At 35.8% G+C, this 16,365-nt stretch overlaps 2 protein-coding genes across 2 annotated transcripts in view; both read right to left on the minus strand.

The window, feature by feature from the left end:
• The window catches only part of LOC116168985 (tyrocidine synthase 2-like), a 4,230-nt gene extending 3,009 nt beyond the window's left edge, over positions 1-1,221 (minus strand). Inside the window, exons 1-4 of the mRNA XM_031485016.1 lie at positions 1,031-1,221; positions 772-982; positions 240-370; positions 7-194 (exon numbers count right to left, since the gene is read on the minus strand). Coding sequence (XP_031340876.1) covers positions 7-194; positions 240-370; positions 772-982; positions 1,031-1,195 — 695 coding nt within the window. The 5' untranslated portion in view covers positions 1,196-1,221. The remainder of the gene's footprint in view (positions 1-6; positions 195-239; positions 371-771; positions 983-1,030) is intronic.
• A 10,982-nt stretch (positions 1,222-12,203) lies between these two features.
• On the minus strand, positions 12,204-13,688 carry LOC116168986. The gene is made up of 2 exons (XM_031485017.1): positions 13,043-13,688; positions 12,204-12,700 (listed from the first exon to the last, which is right to left on the minus strand). The coding sequence occupies exons 1-2, from the start codon at positions 13,686-13,688 to the stop codon at positions 12,204-12,206; spliced, it is 1,143 nt and encodes a 380-aa protein (XP_031340877.1).
• Positions 13,689-16,365: the final 2,677 nt, after the last annotated feature.

Raw genomic sequence — 16,365 nt, forward strand, 5'->3', positions numbered from 1 at the left:
GCCGACATTTGGTGAAGGCTGGATACCAAACCTCTGTTTGTAATCTCAACTCCCTTGGGCAAACCTGTTGTTCCACTTGAAAACAACATTAATACAGTGTCATCATGACTTCTGCGCAAGTCAAACTTCGCGTCGCAATGATTTCGAGCAATTTCGTCGAAGTCGATTGCTCCATGTGGTAAGGTAGAATCGTTCTGTTGACACATCACTATACTCCATTCCCTATGTGAATAGTATACCTTTGCTCTAACAACAATGATTGGTATGTGAAGTTTGCTTAATTGCAATGCAATTTGTACAGTTTTATATGTTTCAGGTGTTGTAAATATTACTTTGGCTTCTGCGACTATTAGTTGGTGACTCATTTCGTCTGTAAACACATTTTTATGAATGGGAATCTTACAATAGCAATATCAAGTACATAACATTATGAATTATGATTATGATACCAGACTGAAAAGCACGTAAAATGCATCAAAGCATGGAGATGATTTTGTATGCTTGAAACAAAGTTGAGGGAACAAATCAAAATCAGTTTAAAAAGGGGCTGTGTAGAAATGAATATTCAAAAATGGTGACCATGGTATGGAAATTATTACGTCTACGGTACCGAGTATTGACTAAACTATTGCAATAATTGTTAAATTCTATTTGGCATGATTGTTTACGCCACTTCTAATCTCTTAGTTCTAGTAACACAAATGACTCTGAAATTCCAAACACGTCAAGTTGTTTTAGTCTACAGACTACAAAAAAGTACGACATACGTACCCGATGTATATAAAGGATTCAGAGTTGTTACAGTGCAGCCTGCTTGGATGACCCCTAGTAGAATAATCGCATATTCCGGAAGATTGGGAAGTGCTACGGCAACTCTATCAGACTGTTTTAGTTTATCCAGGTTGCACAAGAAACTTGTGAGTGCGTTGCTCTTTTTGTACAATTGCAAATACGTGTAACTGCAATTTGTTTGGGCACATACCTGAAATAGTCACAGTATTGTTATGATTAGTATATTCGATAGAATTACCAGAGCAGTTTTATTGTGCCACTTCTCCAGATTTTTCCAAATGCACTCCTCCAAGTGCATATTTGGAATAACAACATCGGGAACACTGGAGTGAAGCTTTTGCTTTAAAGTAAAGCGGAATTTCAAAAACAACCTGTCGGATACTTTTCGCGATACGGAAAACATGGGTAACACTTTATTCACGTCTGACTGTTAAGAGATAGATCAAAAGACTGCAAATTAGGCATTGTACCATTGTAGTTACAATTATCATAAAACGGCTATGGTAAAATTCCCAAAGAATAATTTATGTGGAATTTGAAGTACTTTCATAGCCTTGAATAGATTTTTATTCATATTTTACGTATTTGAAATAGTGGAATTGAGGAACATTCTTACAGTAACCGTATAAATAGTTTCGGCTTCCGAGACCGATTACTGCCCTGTTATTAACAAGTGGTGGTTCCCTTTTTTGAACACGTTGAAAATGTATTAGAGGTATGTGGGCATCCAGTTTTTATTGTTTTTTCTCAATTTAAATGCAGTAATAGCCCATCTTTACAATCCATGGGTTACAATTTTTCTTGTAGGCGAGTTCAACGTAAATTTTTGCTTATATGGCAAAAATTCAAGCCACTCAAGGTCTTATTGGTCTCGTTCAATTTAAAAGCAACGGTAAGCCCATTAACCAGAGTTAAATATAAGTACTCCAGTCGAAACTAAATTAATAAAATTTGTGACGCTTATTTACTTCTTTTGTTTTTTATTATCACGACCTACTCCGATGCATAAGCATTAGTTTATGAATAGGAAATTTTGTGTAAAATATTGAACAACCTAAAAACTACACTGTTTAGATTGAGCAAAACACAAAAGACTATCCACTAGTGCGATAAAATAGTGGTGGTTCCAAAAATAGTTATGGCACTTTGAAATTTGGAAAGTTTACCATTTCCTTGTGACCACCCTGTATCACTAAAGCCAACCATCTCATTATCAAGGTGTACTCCTTTATTCGGAATAAAATGATTGCTCAAAGGAATTTCGTAACTACAAAAAACAAGGTTGTTACGATTTATCAAAGTGAAGGTTTTTTATGGGAAAATATTTGGAAAAAAATTAATTAGATGGCAACATTGACAAATCAAACCTTGAATAGCGTTCACTGTAGAGGTTAACAAATGACGCACGACGCACCGACGCACTGTTGTAGATCCCCCTCACAAAAGTTTTAGAAAATGTTTGGTTTTAGTAAGGAGAGTCGAATTTTCTTTGGAAGTACACTTATACGAGAAGTATACAGAGGGCTTTTAGGGTATTAAATTTAGAAATTTCGAAAAATCCTCGAACACATCAATTTTGTAATCGAGGGGGGCAACTTTTGGAATATAAATCACGAACCCAAGTCTTCACCCCTCTACGTAGGGAGCTTAACCCTTAAAATTTTAAATAGAATCCTATGGCAAATGGCACATTATTTGAACGCTAGTTTAATCGTGATTACTAATCTGCTTTGCTTTTTAAATTCTATGGATTTGTTTCGGAGATATTCGCATTTGAAATGGTTATTTAAGTCCTTTAGATTACTTCTTGTGGGGATATTTAAAGAATAAAGTTTATGCTACTCCGCCCAGAACATTACAAGGGTTGCGAGCACGTATAACCATAGTGTAAGAATAGAATACACTATGGTATAACCAAAGAGCACCCTTACCCTTTGGTATAACGTATAACTCAACAATTTCTAGCGATTACCCCTGAAATCTTGCAACATGTATGGCAGCGTTTTGAAGCAAATCTTTATTATTGCATGGAAGCAGGCGGAAGGCAATTCGAGCATTTATTGAAATAAAGGTTGTGTGTTTAAAGTTATTTGTTATTTTTTGCACAATTTAAACCTTGTATTAAAATTTAAAAATTTTAATACAAGGTGACTTAGATCGCATTTGTTATGGTTTTTTTAGAAAAAACCATTTCAAATGCGAATATCTCCGCAACGAATCAATAGAATTTAAAAAGCAAAGCAGATTAGTAATCACGATTAAATTGGCTTTCAAATAATTTGCTATAGGATTCCATTTAAAATTTTAGGGGTTAAGGTAGAGGGGTGAAGACTTGGGTTCGTGATTTATATTCGAAAAGTTGCCCCCCTCGAATACAAAATTGACGTGTTCGAGGATTTTTCGAAATTTCTAAATTTAATACCTTAAAAGCCCTCTGTATACTTCTCGTTGGGCCACTCTGTATATTCGTTTGATATATCTTCAAACTAATCACACAACTATTACAGGGTCATTCTTGACGAGCGTCAGTTAGAAAGATATGGAAAACCTTTGAAAATGAAGATAAACTGATAAGTTCTTTAAGGGTTTTGGCACATGATGAATTGAACTAAAATATTTTCAAAATGGCGCCACTTCCGGAAATACCGGAAGTAGCCATCAACTTTGTTATTTTAAATAGGGACCCCCTATTCTACATTCTACATTTTCGGATTCTACGTCGAATTTGGAGTACAACGATACCCCATAGTTGACCCTTTGCTCCAAGGGCTTCGCCGATATTCAAGTTTTTATGTCAAAAATTGAATTTGCAGGGGTAATTTTAAAAATTTATTATTCGAAAACGGTGAGAGATATTGCAATACAGTTTTCACTGATTTATTAAAGAAAGATTGAATTTTCTTATGGTACCCGTAACAGTCTAAAAAAGTGAGACTACGTCACTTTTTCAAAGCTCTCAACTTTTAAACTTTTAAATATCCGTAACTTCATTTTTTCAAATGGCACCCCCTATTTTGTTCTTCCCCTTTGTTGTCCTTTTTCCCAGACGTTTAATTTGATACAAAATGTCAAAAGCTGCTTCAAACGGTTTCCGAGATATTCCATGTTTTAGTGATTTCTTGTGGCAAACTGATAAAAAAATTAAGTCGCTTGATGTTATTCTTTTGTTTTTATTATGATAATGTTTAAACGTCAAATTTTCGCTGCTTGAACTTATACTTCTCGTCAATAATGGCTCGTTTGGGTTACACTAATGAAGATTTTTTGAATTTAATATTAATACACGGTGAATGTAATCGAATAGCGGCCAGGACTTGCCGTCTTTTTTCCGAAAGATACCCTGACAAGGCGCAACCCACAGAGGCTACAATTCGCAAATTACTACAAAATTGCAGAAATAACGGTACGTTTCAAACAAAAGTACAAAAAAGGAAGCCTGTGGTAGACTCTGAAGAACAAGAAATAACTGTACTGGCGTATTTTGCTGCAGATCCAACTGCATCGCTCAATGATATCCAACGAGAAATTGACATATCAGACACGAGTGCACAAAGAATTCTCAAAAAGCATAAATGGCACCCATATTTGTTTAAAAAGTGCATTGCCTTTACGATGGCGATCATGTACGCAGAATTCAATTTTGTGAGTGGATGTTAGTAAAAATTCAAGAACAAATTGGATTTTTAAGTGATGTGATTTGGTCTGACGAGGCAAAATTCAGTAAAAATGGTATGTACAATCGCCATAATTCACATTTTTGGTGTGATAGAAACCCGGAAGTAACACGTGAAGTGCACCATCAAATAACATGGTCATTTAATGTTTTTTGTGCCATAAAAGGAAATAGAATATTGTGTTATTCATTTTACAATGAAAATTTGAATGCGGAAAGGTATTTGGATATTCTGCAAAACGTCTTAGGACCCGCGCTGGAAAATACTCCATTACAAGAATTGGCGAGTGCATTTTACCAACAAGATGGAGCGCCAGCTCATAATTCCAGGGTAATTTCGGATTATCTGGAGCGAACGTTTAATGGTAACTGGATCGGCTATTTAGGCCCTTATTCATGGCCCGCGCGTTCACCCGATCTTACTCCCCTAGACTTTTTTCTTTGGGGAACCATCAAAGGTATGGTTTATGCTACTCCACCAACAACCAAAGCTGACATGGAGAGACGAGTTAGAGATGCTTTGAATTCATTAACACCTCAACAGATCCAAAACGCAACTCATGGAAATGTCATAAAACGGCTAGAAACATGTTTAAACCAAGAGGGGGGAATATTTGAACACATCTTAAAACGTCAAATGTAGATGATATTCGTTACGTTACTTTTATCTGAATATCTTGTTGAGTTTGTTCATCCGCAAATTAAAACTTTATTAAAAATGTCATGAATTTTATTTTGAATGATTCTGCAATGTGTGGTTTTGTCTTCTCATATGACTGTTTGGACATTATGAACTTAAAATAAAGGGTTAACTATGGGTACAGATATGCGCTACGTATATCTGTGCTATGGGGTACCATTGTACTCCAAATTCGACGTAGAATCCGAAAATGTAACACAAATAGGAGGTCCCTATTTAAAATAACAAAGTTGATGGATCCTTCCGGTATTTGCGGAAGTGGCGCCATTCTTTGTGCACTCGTGTTTGATATTTCAATTTCTCTTTGGATATCATTAAGCGATGCGGTTGGATTTGCAGCAAAATACGCCAGTACAGTTATTTCTTGTTCTTCAAAGTCTACCACAGGCTTCCTTTTTTGTATTTTTGTTTGAAAGGTCCCGTTATTCCTGCAATTTTGTAGTAATTTGCGAATTGTAGCCTCTGTGGGTTGCGCCTTGTCAGGGTATCTTTCGGAAAAAAGACGGCAAGTCCTGGCAGCTATTCGATTCCATTTACCGTGTATTAATATTAAATTCAAAAAATCTTCATTAGTGTAACCCAAACGAGCCATTATTGACGAGAAGTATAAGTTCAAGCCGCGAAAATTTGACGTTTAAACATTATCATAGTAAAAACAAAAGAATAACATCAAGCGACTTAATTTTTTTATCAATTTGTCACAAGAAATCACTAAAACATGGAATATCTCGGAAACCGTTTGAAGCAGCTTTTGACATTTTGTATCAAATTAAACGTCTGGGAAAAAGGAAAACAAAGGGGAAGAACAAAATAGGGGGTGCCATTTGAAAAAATGGAGTTACGGATATTTAAAAGTTTAAAAGTTGAGAGCTTTGAAAAAGTGTTGTAATCTCACTTTTTTAGACTGTTACGCATACCATAAGAAAATTCGATCTTTCTTTAATAAATCAGTGAAAACTGTGTTGCAATATCTCTCACCGTTTTCGAGTAATAAATTTTTTAAATTACCCCTGCAAATTCAATTTTTGACATAAAAACTTGAATATCGGCGAAGCCCTTGGAGCAAAGGGTCAACTATGGGGTATCGTTGTACTCCAACACACGTAGTACACGTAGAATCCGAAAATGTAGAAAAAATAGGGGGTCCCTATTTAAAATAACAAAGTTGATGGCCACTTCCGGTATTTCCGGAAGTGGCGCCATCTTGAAAATATTTTAGATAAATTCATCATGTGCCAAAACCCTTAAAGAACTTATCAGTTTATCTTCATTTTCAAAGGTTTTCCATATCTTTCTAACTGACGCTCGTCAAGAATGACCCTGTATATGCATTTATATATATATTTACAGTACAAAATCGCAGTATTGCTTATTTGTGTACCCTGTACTGGTTAACAAGATTTGGAAGGTAACGAGTAGTAGTAATGTTTCTTGTCATTTTTTAAGATGGTACTATGGTACTACAGCGTACTGATGGCGTCAAATTGTGTCATGTGATTGTCTCGATTGTTTGTGCAACATCACACAACCGGCAACCCTTGTTCCACTGTAGCAGAGCAGATCCCTTTCGGATTTCATTGACTGCACGACTGCAACTTAAAGAGCCAATTTTGTTTTTCCATTTCTTCGGGGGTTGGAAAGTATGTATCACTTATAACGGAATGGTTTGCAATACACTTTCTCGTATGACCTACTCGCTCGCTAGATTTGCCATACATTGAACATTATGGGATATGGCATAGAGGAAATACAATTTCCTCTATGGATATGGTAAACTTGTAACATTTACCACAAGCAATTTTAACCATCTTCGACTGCAAATTCAGGTAGCTTGGAATGATAGGTATACCACTCGATTGATATCATGTCATACCGTCGAAACCAGTGCAGCATAGAAAATCGTGGGGGTGCAAATGGAGAAATCGTTTTACGTATGCTATTTTCACGTGGATTTTTTTGGCAGCAGTATAATATATGAGGAGGGTGAAGTTTCGATAATAGAACGAAAGGCTACGTTGGTGGTCATTAATGAGACACAATCCTAGTCGCCTAAGTAGTATTCAATAACAACGTGGGGTAGCTTAGTAAACAACACTAATGGAGTAAAAACAAGAGTAAAAACACAATGACCCACTTTAGTATAGACAGACTATTATAAAAATGACATACCAATGCATCGAAACGATGTTTATACGACATAGAAATTATGCGTATTTAAAACGCATCGCTTGTCTAATAATTGTCTAATAAATAATAATTGCACGAAAAATTCTCCGATAATTAGCAGGTCAACCAACCAGAAATTGAAATTGCCTACTTACAAATAACAGTAAGCACCACGTCGACATCAAGTCAAATTAGGGCAAAGGAAATCGAACTTAATGTTCCACTTTTTCTATGACCTTAACACTCTTGCAGTCGATTTTATTAGGAACGGCATAGTTACAATTAGACTTCATCCCAAATTTCCGCAATCGTTCATTTCTACGTGTTTCAAAGAAAAATAAAAAGTTTGCCGAAAGTTTCGGGGTGATTTAAACGGATTTTATTACGAGATTTGAGAGTAAAATTTATTGCACCCCGATTCCATTAAAGATCAATATACTCGTAGATTGCTTGTAGGATTTCCCAGGAAATATATTCCTTTGTGCATTATTCGCTACAAATTTAGTTTAAAAATTGCTTTCATCTGCTTTTCGCGTTATTTGATAAAGGGCGTAAATATTCTATGCTGTATCAGGAGATGAAAAAATGGTATATACTCCAAAGTTTTTTTGCTTTACATTCATGAGAGCGATTTTATTTGCATTTTTACCGCAAATTCTGGGATGCAATATTTAATGCCGCCGGACACGTTCGGAATATAAATTACACAATTTCAAATTTTCATTTGCATTGAACAGTGGACTACATTAACAAGAAACAAATCAATTGTACATTTTCAATTAGCTCGAATTTCCTTTCCAGAGCATATACTTACGTGGGTTATACATGGACTATAAGAAAATTGAGTCTTTTCTAGTAACAACTAGGTTAAAATCAAACAGGCGGACAGGGGACGATTTTTCACGAAAAATCCGGAATGGTTACTAGTAGCGAGAGCTTTTGCTCACATTTAAATTCAACTTTCTTTTCAGTATAACGCGAATACCGAGTATGATTCTACAATTTGTGTTTATCACAATTTGACTTTAATACAACACTGCGGTTTGGTAGACCATTATTCACCAGTTGTTTTATACTGCTCTAAATAAGCAAATTGCAAATCTATTCCCTGGCTTCCAAATGATAAATGAACAAAAGAACGAAAGCTATATACTGTCTAAATCGAAAAAGGTACATATTACTCTCCTACTAACGTTTACCTCTACGGAAGAATATTCTTGCTTTATGTTAATTAGATTAGCTCAACGCATGTATCAATTAAGTCATTCTTTATATGTGTTATATCTAGGGATTGTAATTAGGAACATCTGTGGACCATCATTCGCTAAGTAAATTTTGTTGTTTAGCGGTTTAATAGCTAATTTCGTGGTTAGTGTTTTATAAAAACAACTCCGAATTATTAACCCTACCGATTTGCGTAGGTTGGTTCGTAATATCGCGTCTAATGAATATTTTATTACACTTTCTGCTTGGGGGAATTATGTAAGTATTTACCTGACAGGTGACAAATTATCCAGTTTCCGTCTCTTCTCGCTTAAATTCAGATTCCATAATAGAGTAGTCATTTTTGGAAAGCCACATTAGTCTTAAAAATTTATGATTAATTAATTACATTATAATTTTTGTATTTGGAAGGTGTCACATTTGTCGGACAGATTAATAGGTAACATATTATGTAATTATATTCCTTTTCGTACAGTTTGAAACATACAATATTGATCAATTGATATCTGGTGTAGTAAGGAAAACTTGTAACGAAGTTTCCGATTTGTAATAAATTGAATAGGTCCTCGTGGCATAATCTAACAATAAGGGTAAACTAGAAATAGAAAAAGATCGTAAGTGAAAGAAGATAGCAGTTCAGCTTGCTTTTTGATGTAACTTGAAGTTTGCGTTTTGAGCATCTATCATTACAGAACAGTGTATACTTAATTTTTTTGTGGCATGAATCCTCTAATTAGTCCCCACATTAAACAATAAGTTAAAAAGGTGGTCAGTCGCGACCGACGAAAGCGCATTTTCCCCGCACTGAATCAGTAATAACTCGGGAAGGAAGTGACCAATGCAAGTAACCTTTGTCGTTTTGGTATCTGGGCTGTACTCCACGACTACACCGCATACGAAAGAAAAACAACGAAAAAGCTTAAACTGGAGGACTAGTAGTGGGACAGACGGAGAACGTGCGGACAATAGCGTTCATTTTCCTTTTGGAAAATGCGCTAAAAAGACGATAATTGAAGTTTTCAATAACGTTTGCACATTTGCCGTTTTATAGAAATTACAATAACGAAAGTGACCAAACGATTCCAATTTTGATGACATTTCTGTTAACAAGGAAATAATTCTTGCATTTTGATGGAATAAATTTAAAATTACTCAAATTACCGTCGTACTCTCGTAGCACCAAGATTAATTTCCTGGAATATTTATTATTTTTTCATTTAAAAAACGTCTTTTGTGCAATTGAAGATGTAGGTAATTTAAAATTCTTCTAAATGAAATTTTCATTTTAAATCAAAGGTGCGCTGACTGAATCTAAAAATTTATACAGCGCCTTTAATAGGGGAAATAGATGTAGGCCCTATAAATCACCGCATGAGAAAAATAAGTGGCGATTTTAAACACTCAACAATTAGATCAAGCGAACTAATTCCTTATTATTAATGGCACGTCGTTAAGCTTCGAAGTGATTTCTCAAGGATGCGATAAAAAACCGAAACATTATTAGAGCGCGATTTTTCGGTAAAGCTGCGCGAAATTTATCTGCTAAGAACGTTTCCTCAGATTAATTAAAGCAATTTAACCGAGCCTTCGAACGGGAAGAAAAACAAGCGAAAATTTCTGTTTTTAAGCAAATATCTTCGCATTACAAATTTTTAATGCGTCATTTCAGAAAAATCTAAAATTCCTTTACATCGAGCTGCATTATTCATTAGACTGCACTAAATCAAGCATGGGCCCTATTTAGCGCAACTAGGTCATTGAGATTTTACAAGCGGCGAGGAATTTGAAAAATTTATTATCAGTTCCCTACATCAACATTAAATGGGGAAATCTGAGAAATAGAGACCTCGTTATGGAAACATGCGTCAAGGGTGCAATAACCCCGTGATCTACATTTATTATCATAAATATTAAATATGCATTACTATTGATAAACGTGCACGTTACCTACTCCTGTTGCCTAGTAATATTCTTATTAAACGCGACTATTTATAGATTAAGAGCTATTTCTGGAACAGGTATACAGTGAATGACCTCTCTTCGCATACTCTCGCTACCCGCCGACACCCTTTCGCAACCCCCAGGTCAAAGGATAGTTCTATTTTTAGACTCGCTCCAGTTATTTGTTTTACTCTGTATGACGTACGCAAAAACCGAATAAATGGAAAGCTCCGAAGTAACTCCAGTTTTTTGGGGGGGTTGATTGAATTTTTAATTTGTATCGCTTTAATTGGAACACATGCCTAATTTTTTTGTGTTAATTGGAAAATTACTGTCGCAGGAGCATATGAATTTGCAGACCTCCCTTACTATTCACAACACAATACTATAGATACTTACACACCACGATTGCCAGGTATTAGGCAAGAGGCATGCTGATAGCAAGGGATTTTTTGTTATTGTGTGAAACATTAACATCCAGTGGCGGAGAGTCAAACTACGCTACGTTGGACCTTCAGCAATAACAAAGTCACTCGACTGGGACACATTGTATACTTCATTATAATCCATTGTATGTATATACTGATTTATCCTGCGTTTCCATACAGATTATTACATTCCATGTCCCCCTTTAATTGCTAATTAGCTTTGGCGCCTTCAAAACTCCACACGAAGTTTTCTTTTGTTTTTGTTTAGGTTAGCGTTCAAGCGTTGATATATTTTTTTAAATTAGTAATTTTTCTTGGTTTTTTTTTTAGTTGCATTTATACCTGCGACGTACTAGTCTTTTGGATTCTTTTTATTTTTCTTAGATTATATCAAAATTCTCTTTTATTTCCCTTATACAAATTTTTCCGTTTCCATCCGTTATTTATTTTTCGTGTGTTCCTTTAATCCCTTACTATCCTCCGTAATTTCAGGCACACTTTGCATGCACTCTGCTTTCTACGTTCTGTGTCAGATTGTTTGTTTTTTTTGTAGCGTCCTCTATCGTTTTTTTAGCTAATTTTCCTTACGTTTATTTTCTCGCCTTTTGGTGTTTCCGGTTAGTGTCCGTTATTCGATTATCATCCTTCGTGCGTGCATGAGGTGCACAAAAGCAAAACTGGTCCACTAGTCGAAAGTCCCTCCGTGTCCGCAGTCGTGGTAGGGCTACTAGTCAATTTATTTTGAAAATGGAAATAACGTTCTTCCAATGGCAAATTTACAACAGATTTAGTTTCTACTAAAAATTCTCTCTCATTTTTAGGGGAATTTTTCCGTCCGTCTGTTCGTTTGTCCTCGTCTAACTCGAGAATGCAAAAAAAGGCAGCGATGTCAAATCTTCACCAATCGATTTGTACGAATTAAAGGATCGGTGCTTGAATATGAACCGCATTAAAAGTCGTGTTTCCGAATGCGCTGAATGTCAAAACATTCCTCCATGTACTTAAAATCGTATGGAATTCAATTACAGTTTTCGCAGTTATATATATTATCAAAATAACCTCTTACCCTAGAGTGTGAGGATTACTACAATTTTAACTTTACGTATTTACAATTTAAATAAATTCTAATTCTAGTGTAATTAATCATATTAAGTCCTATTTACAAAATTCTTTCCACTGTTCTTTATTTTTTGAATGTCTCATAGCTTCTACCCATGTTGTACCTCGAGATTTCAAAATTGCTGCCAGTTGATCGTTCCACGTCTTTTTTGGTCTCCCTCTACCTAGATTGTGACCGTGATTCCCAAACTTGTTTTACAGGCATGTTGTCCTGCATTCTGTTTAAATGCCCAAACCACCGCAGCTGTTGGTTCTCCACCCTCTGTATGATTGGTTCCACTCCGAGTTCCGCTCTCACAATTTCGTTTCTGACCCTATCTCTTCGTGTAAGGCCTAATATCCTCCTAAGGAATTTCATTTCCATGGCTTGAATTTTACTTTTTGAAGAATTCGTGAGATTCCATGTTTCTTCTCCAAGAAGAATCGGTCTATAAACCGTTTTATACACCGCCATCTTTGTCGTGTTTGTGATCTCTCGTTTTGTTAAAAATGTCTTGCTCAAGGTGTGATATAATTTTGCTGCATTACTCAGTCTTTCATTAACTTCTTCTTCCATATTCCCCTCTCGTTGAATTAGGACTCCCAGATATTTGTATTTGTCAACTTGTTCTATTCTTTCTTCATCAATTGTTATATCCATTGTAATATTTGTTCTTCCTATTACCATTACTTTTGTTTTTTGAGGGTTTATTTTCATCTTCCTTTTCTTCAGTTCTTCATTCCATGTTTTTAGATTTAGTTGCAAGCCCTTTTCACTTTTTGCACAAATTGTTATATGGTCCGCGAATACACATTCACTTATTTGAACCGGCCTTAGTTTATTGTACCCTATATGCACTTTTTTAGTTTTATCACATGTCGCTTTTATAATATCGTCCATCACTACTATAAATAATGTCGGGCTTAATACCCCCCCTTGTCTTAGTCCCTCCCTTACTTCAAATTTATCTGACTTCATGTTACTTATTCGCACATAATTTTTATTTTCTGTGTACACACTTATGATTCCTCTTAAGAGTTTTCCATTTATTCCTCTTCTTCCTAGACTTTCCCAAACAAGAGATTGCGATACGCTGTCGAATGCCTTCTCGAGATCTACAAATGCCAAATACACGACCTTCTGTTGTATTAGAGCTTTTTCTGTGATTTGTTTAATTGTAAATATGTGATCCTGGATGCACCTTCCCTTCCGAAATCCACTTTGCGATTCTTCCAGCTGATACTCTATTGCCTGTTTCAGTTTTCTTTCTAATATACTTTCGTAAATTTTTGCAGCCGTACTTAGCTGTGTTACTCCTCTGTAGATTTTACAATCTTTTGAATCCCCATTTTTATGTATCGGAATGATTATACCTACTTTCCAGTCTTCTGGAACTTCACCACTGTGCCAAGCCTTATTGAGTAATTGACATAGCATTTCCATGCCGTTGTTCCCTAGTCGCTTAATCATTTCAGTTGTTATTTTGTCGTGTCCTGGCGCTTTTCCATACTTCAAACTTTTCACTATGTCTACTACTTCTTCTATACTTATCTCGATACCCAAATCTCCTTCGTCTATGTTAGCCTGTATCCTTTCTTGTTGACTTTTTTCCTGCCGTTCGTGTCTATTCAATAGTTCTTGGAAGTACTCTTTCCATCTATCCATTATTCCTTTCTCATTTGTTATTACTTTGTTGTTTTTTCCTGTAACCTGCCTTAGCTTGTGCTCTTTTGGTTTCCTCAAATTCTTTAGTATTTTATAAAATAATTTTTGGTTGCCCCTTCTATTTTCTTCCATTTTTCTTCCAAATTCCTCCTTTTCGCAGTTATATTACCAAATGTTCCCCTTTTTCTGTACCCAGGTCGCACTTCACAAGTGCCATTATTGAAAGAATAGCTTTTAAATAATCCATAATTGGTTATAATTTGTATAGCCTTCCCTGTTTCCACTCAAGTCTCTTCCCTGTTTCCACTCAAGTCTCTCCTTTATATCCGGAATGTATTAATACGTTTCCGTTCCTTTATATGAATTTCTGCACTCATTCCCCAAATAATTTACATTTACTGAGCGATAAGTATCTATATTTTTCTCGCTTGAAATGTTGGTTACTCTTCTGTGACAGATTTGGAATGTTTAAGCTTTAACTGTAAAAATTGCACTAATTTGAATTTATACGCTCTCCCACCAGGCAATTTTTAAAAACGCGGTTCTTAAAATTTACGGACTTCCTTATACGCCTCCAAAACCTAATGTACATTTTTACTTAGTTTTATTTTCTGGCCGGTTAAAATTTAATATATTCTTCGGAGAATTCGCTCCCAGAGAATTGGCTCTCAAAAAAGAAAAATTATTTCTAGTAGAATGATCGTTCGCCAATAACTTCCTACAAAGAGAGATAACTCATGGATAAAGATATTAAAAAAAATTTGCAAGATATCAACAAAAATATATTTATTGAATCTTCAATAGTAACTAAAGTAACTAAACAACAGGCACTTCTTTTATATTATTCGACAACAAATTAATTGCAAATTATTTACTTCAAATCCTTGTGTAGAGGCGGAGGCTTCGATTTATAAATTAAATATCTAAATTCCGGATCAGCGGTGCCATCAATTGTCGTAATTAAAATACTTCCCATTGAATGGTTTTCAGTCGGCGTTCATTACAATACTACTATCCGGTTCGCAGTGAAGTATCTTCATGGATTATACTGTGATTATTTAAGGGTGACTGATTTGATTTTGTAAGTATCGCCTGTGAAAGCCGCTAAATGCCGAATGTTTATTTAACCTGAATCTAAAATTCGGACATTCACTACGTCATTGTGGTCGTAGTGAAAACCTTACGTCTGCTTGCAAGTTTTATGATAAAGACGGCATTGCACGTTCAAAACAGAAAAAAACGCCAAATGTTTAATCTAGAAAGGGAAACCTTGCGTTAATAATCCAGTCAACGCAGCCTGAAAAACCGCAAGCTTGCCGTATTTTTCCATTACCCGTGTAAATACGTACTTCGTTATTTAGCTACCTTTAAGAGGACCACACATAGAAAGATGGAATTATATTTATATCGATTATTTTCATCTTTGATTTTATTTAAATGGTGCAACAATTCTTATCCCTAGATGGTCCAACTCCTAAAGAGCGGAAAAAAATCAAATCCCTAGGAGCTTTCGTATCCATCCAGGTACCAAATGTCCATATGTCAGTATTAAGTGGTGGCAAATTTACAATTTAGTTTATAATTTCAGTAAATAGTAGTGTCGTTTTCGGTGTTTTCGAAAGCGAAAATGACAAAAATAATACCCAAAAAACATCTGTGTCCGATTTTTGCATTTGAGGTGACCAAGGTTTCCAAGGTTCTTTTGGGTAAGGATCATTTGAAAAGGCATCTTCGCGCTTTTCCGTCGGTCGCCAGCGCCGTTGCGGGAAACAGTTAACAGCCATTAGTACTGGCCCACGGGGAAAGAGCGCAGCGGCAGCACTGCAGCAGTTTGTTAGTTTGTTGTTTAGTATTGAATCCCGTCGGTGTTCCATGTTTTTAAGAGTGCACATTCTGTTTTTCGGTTTAATTCTAACCTTGCATTCCTTTAGGTATTTTGTAGACTTAAGATGTGCTCGTAGAATTACAATGTCCTTCAATTTTTGTACATTTGTCGGAGTAACAGACAATGCCAAACGAAAGAAAAAACGTAAAGGTGGTGGTTATTGCTTCTTTACCAGCTGCAGTGCATAATTTGGATTGGTCAACTAAAATCCTGCACTGAGAAATACAGGTTATTATATATCTCTTGGTGGAACTCCGCAGGACCTGAGGCTACTGGAACATATTTTGCCATCTAGAATGAAAGTAGGGAATTTTGATGGTCATTCTTCAATAACGCTATCCTTGTTCCTTACCGCAATGGTGCCAAACTGACATACGATTGACTATTTCGATTCACGATTCACTAAGTTCTCTTACAGTACCTAGTAGCATAGTATGGAGCCCAGAACTTCGTCGTCTTCAGATAGGTACTGACGTTCTGATCGTATGTAACTCGAACTGAAAGAACTTTGGATACTGTCTCATTTGCTTACAAAGGAAACAGACGAAACAATGAAACCTTTGGAAGAATTTACTGACGTTCTGTATGGCCCCAAAAGATGAGAAATCCATTACGAACGTGCGAAACGACTTCATTTGTAGAAAAAGTAAATTAGTACAGTTCCTCCCTCCAACGCAATCTGCATTGCATCAGCCTGCACTGCGGGCTACCTACTGCTTGTCTCCTTCTGAATGCCAGACAAAGTGGGCTGGAAACCATACTGAACCAACGAGCCACAAAGAGCTTCCAGTC

This window comes from Photinus pyralis, unplaced genomic scaffold (assembly GCF_008802855.1).
Source record: "Photinus pyralis isolate 1611_PpyrPB1 unplaced genomic scaffold, Ppyr1.3 Ppyr1.4_LG4, whole genome shotgun sequence".
NCBI lineage: Eukaryota > Metazoa > Arthropoda > Insecta > Coleoptera > Lampyridae > Photinus > Photinus pyralis.

Excerpts from the sequence above, each read along its gene's own strand:
- LOC116168986 (XM_031485017.1), bottom strand. The coding sequence starts at position 13,688 with ATGGATAGATGGAAAGAGTACTTCCAAGAACTATTGAATAGACACGAA. Across the intron at positions 12,701-13,042 it reads ACTCTTAAGAGGAATCATAA|GAAGAACAAATATTACAATG; the intron begins GTGTGTACACAG and ends TAATGGTAATAG.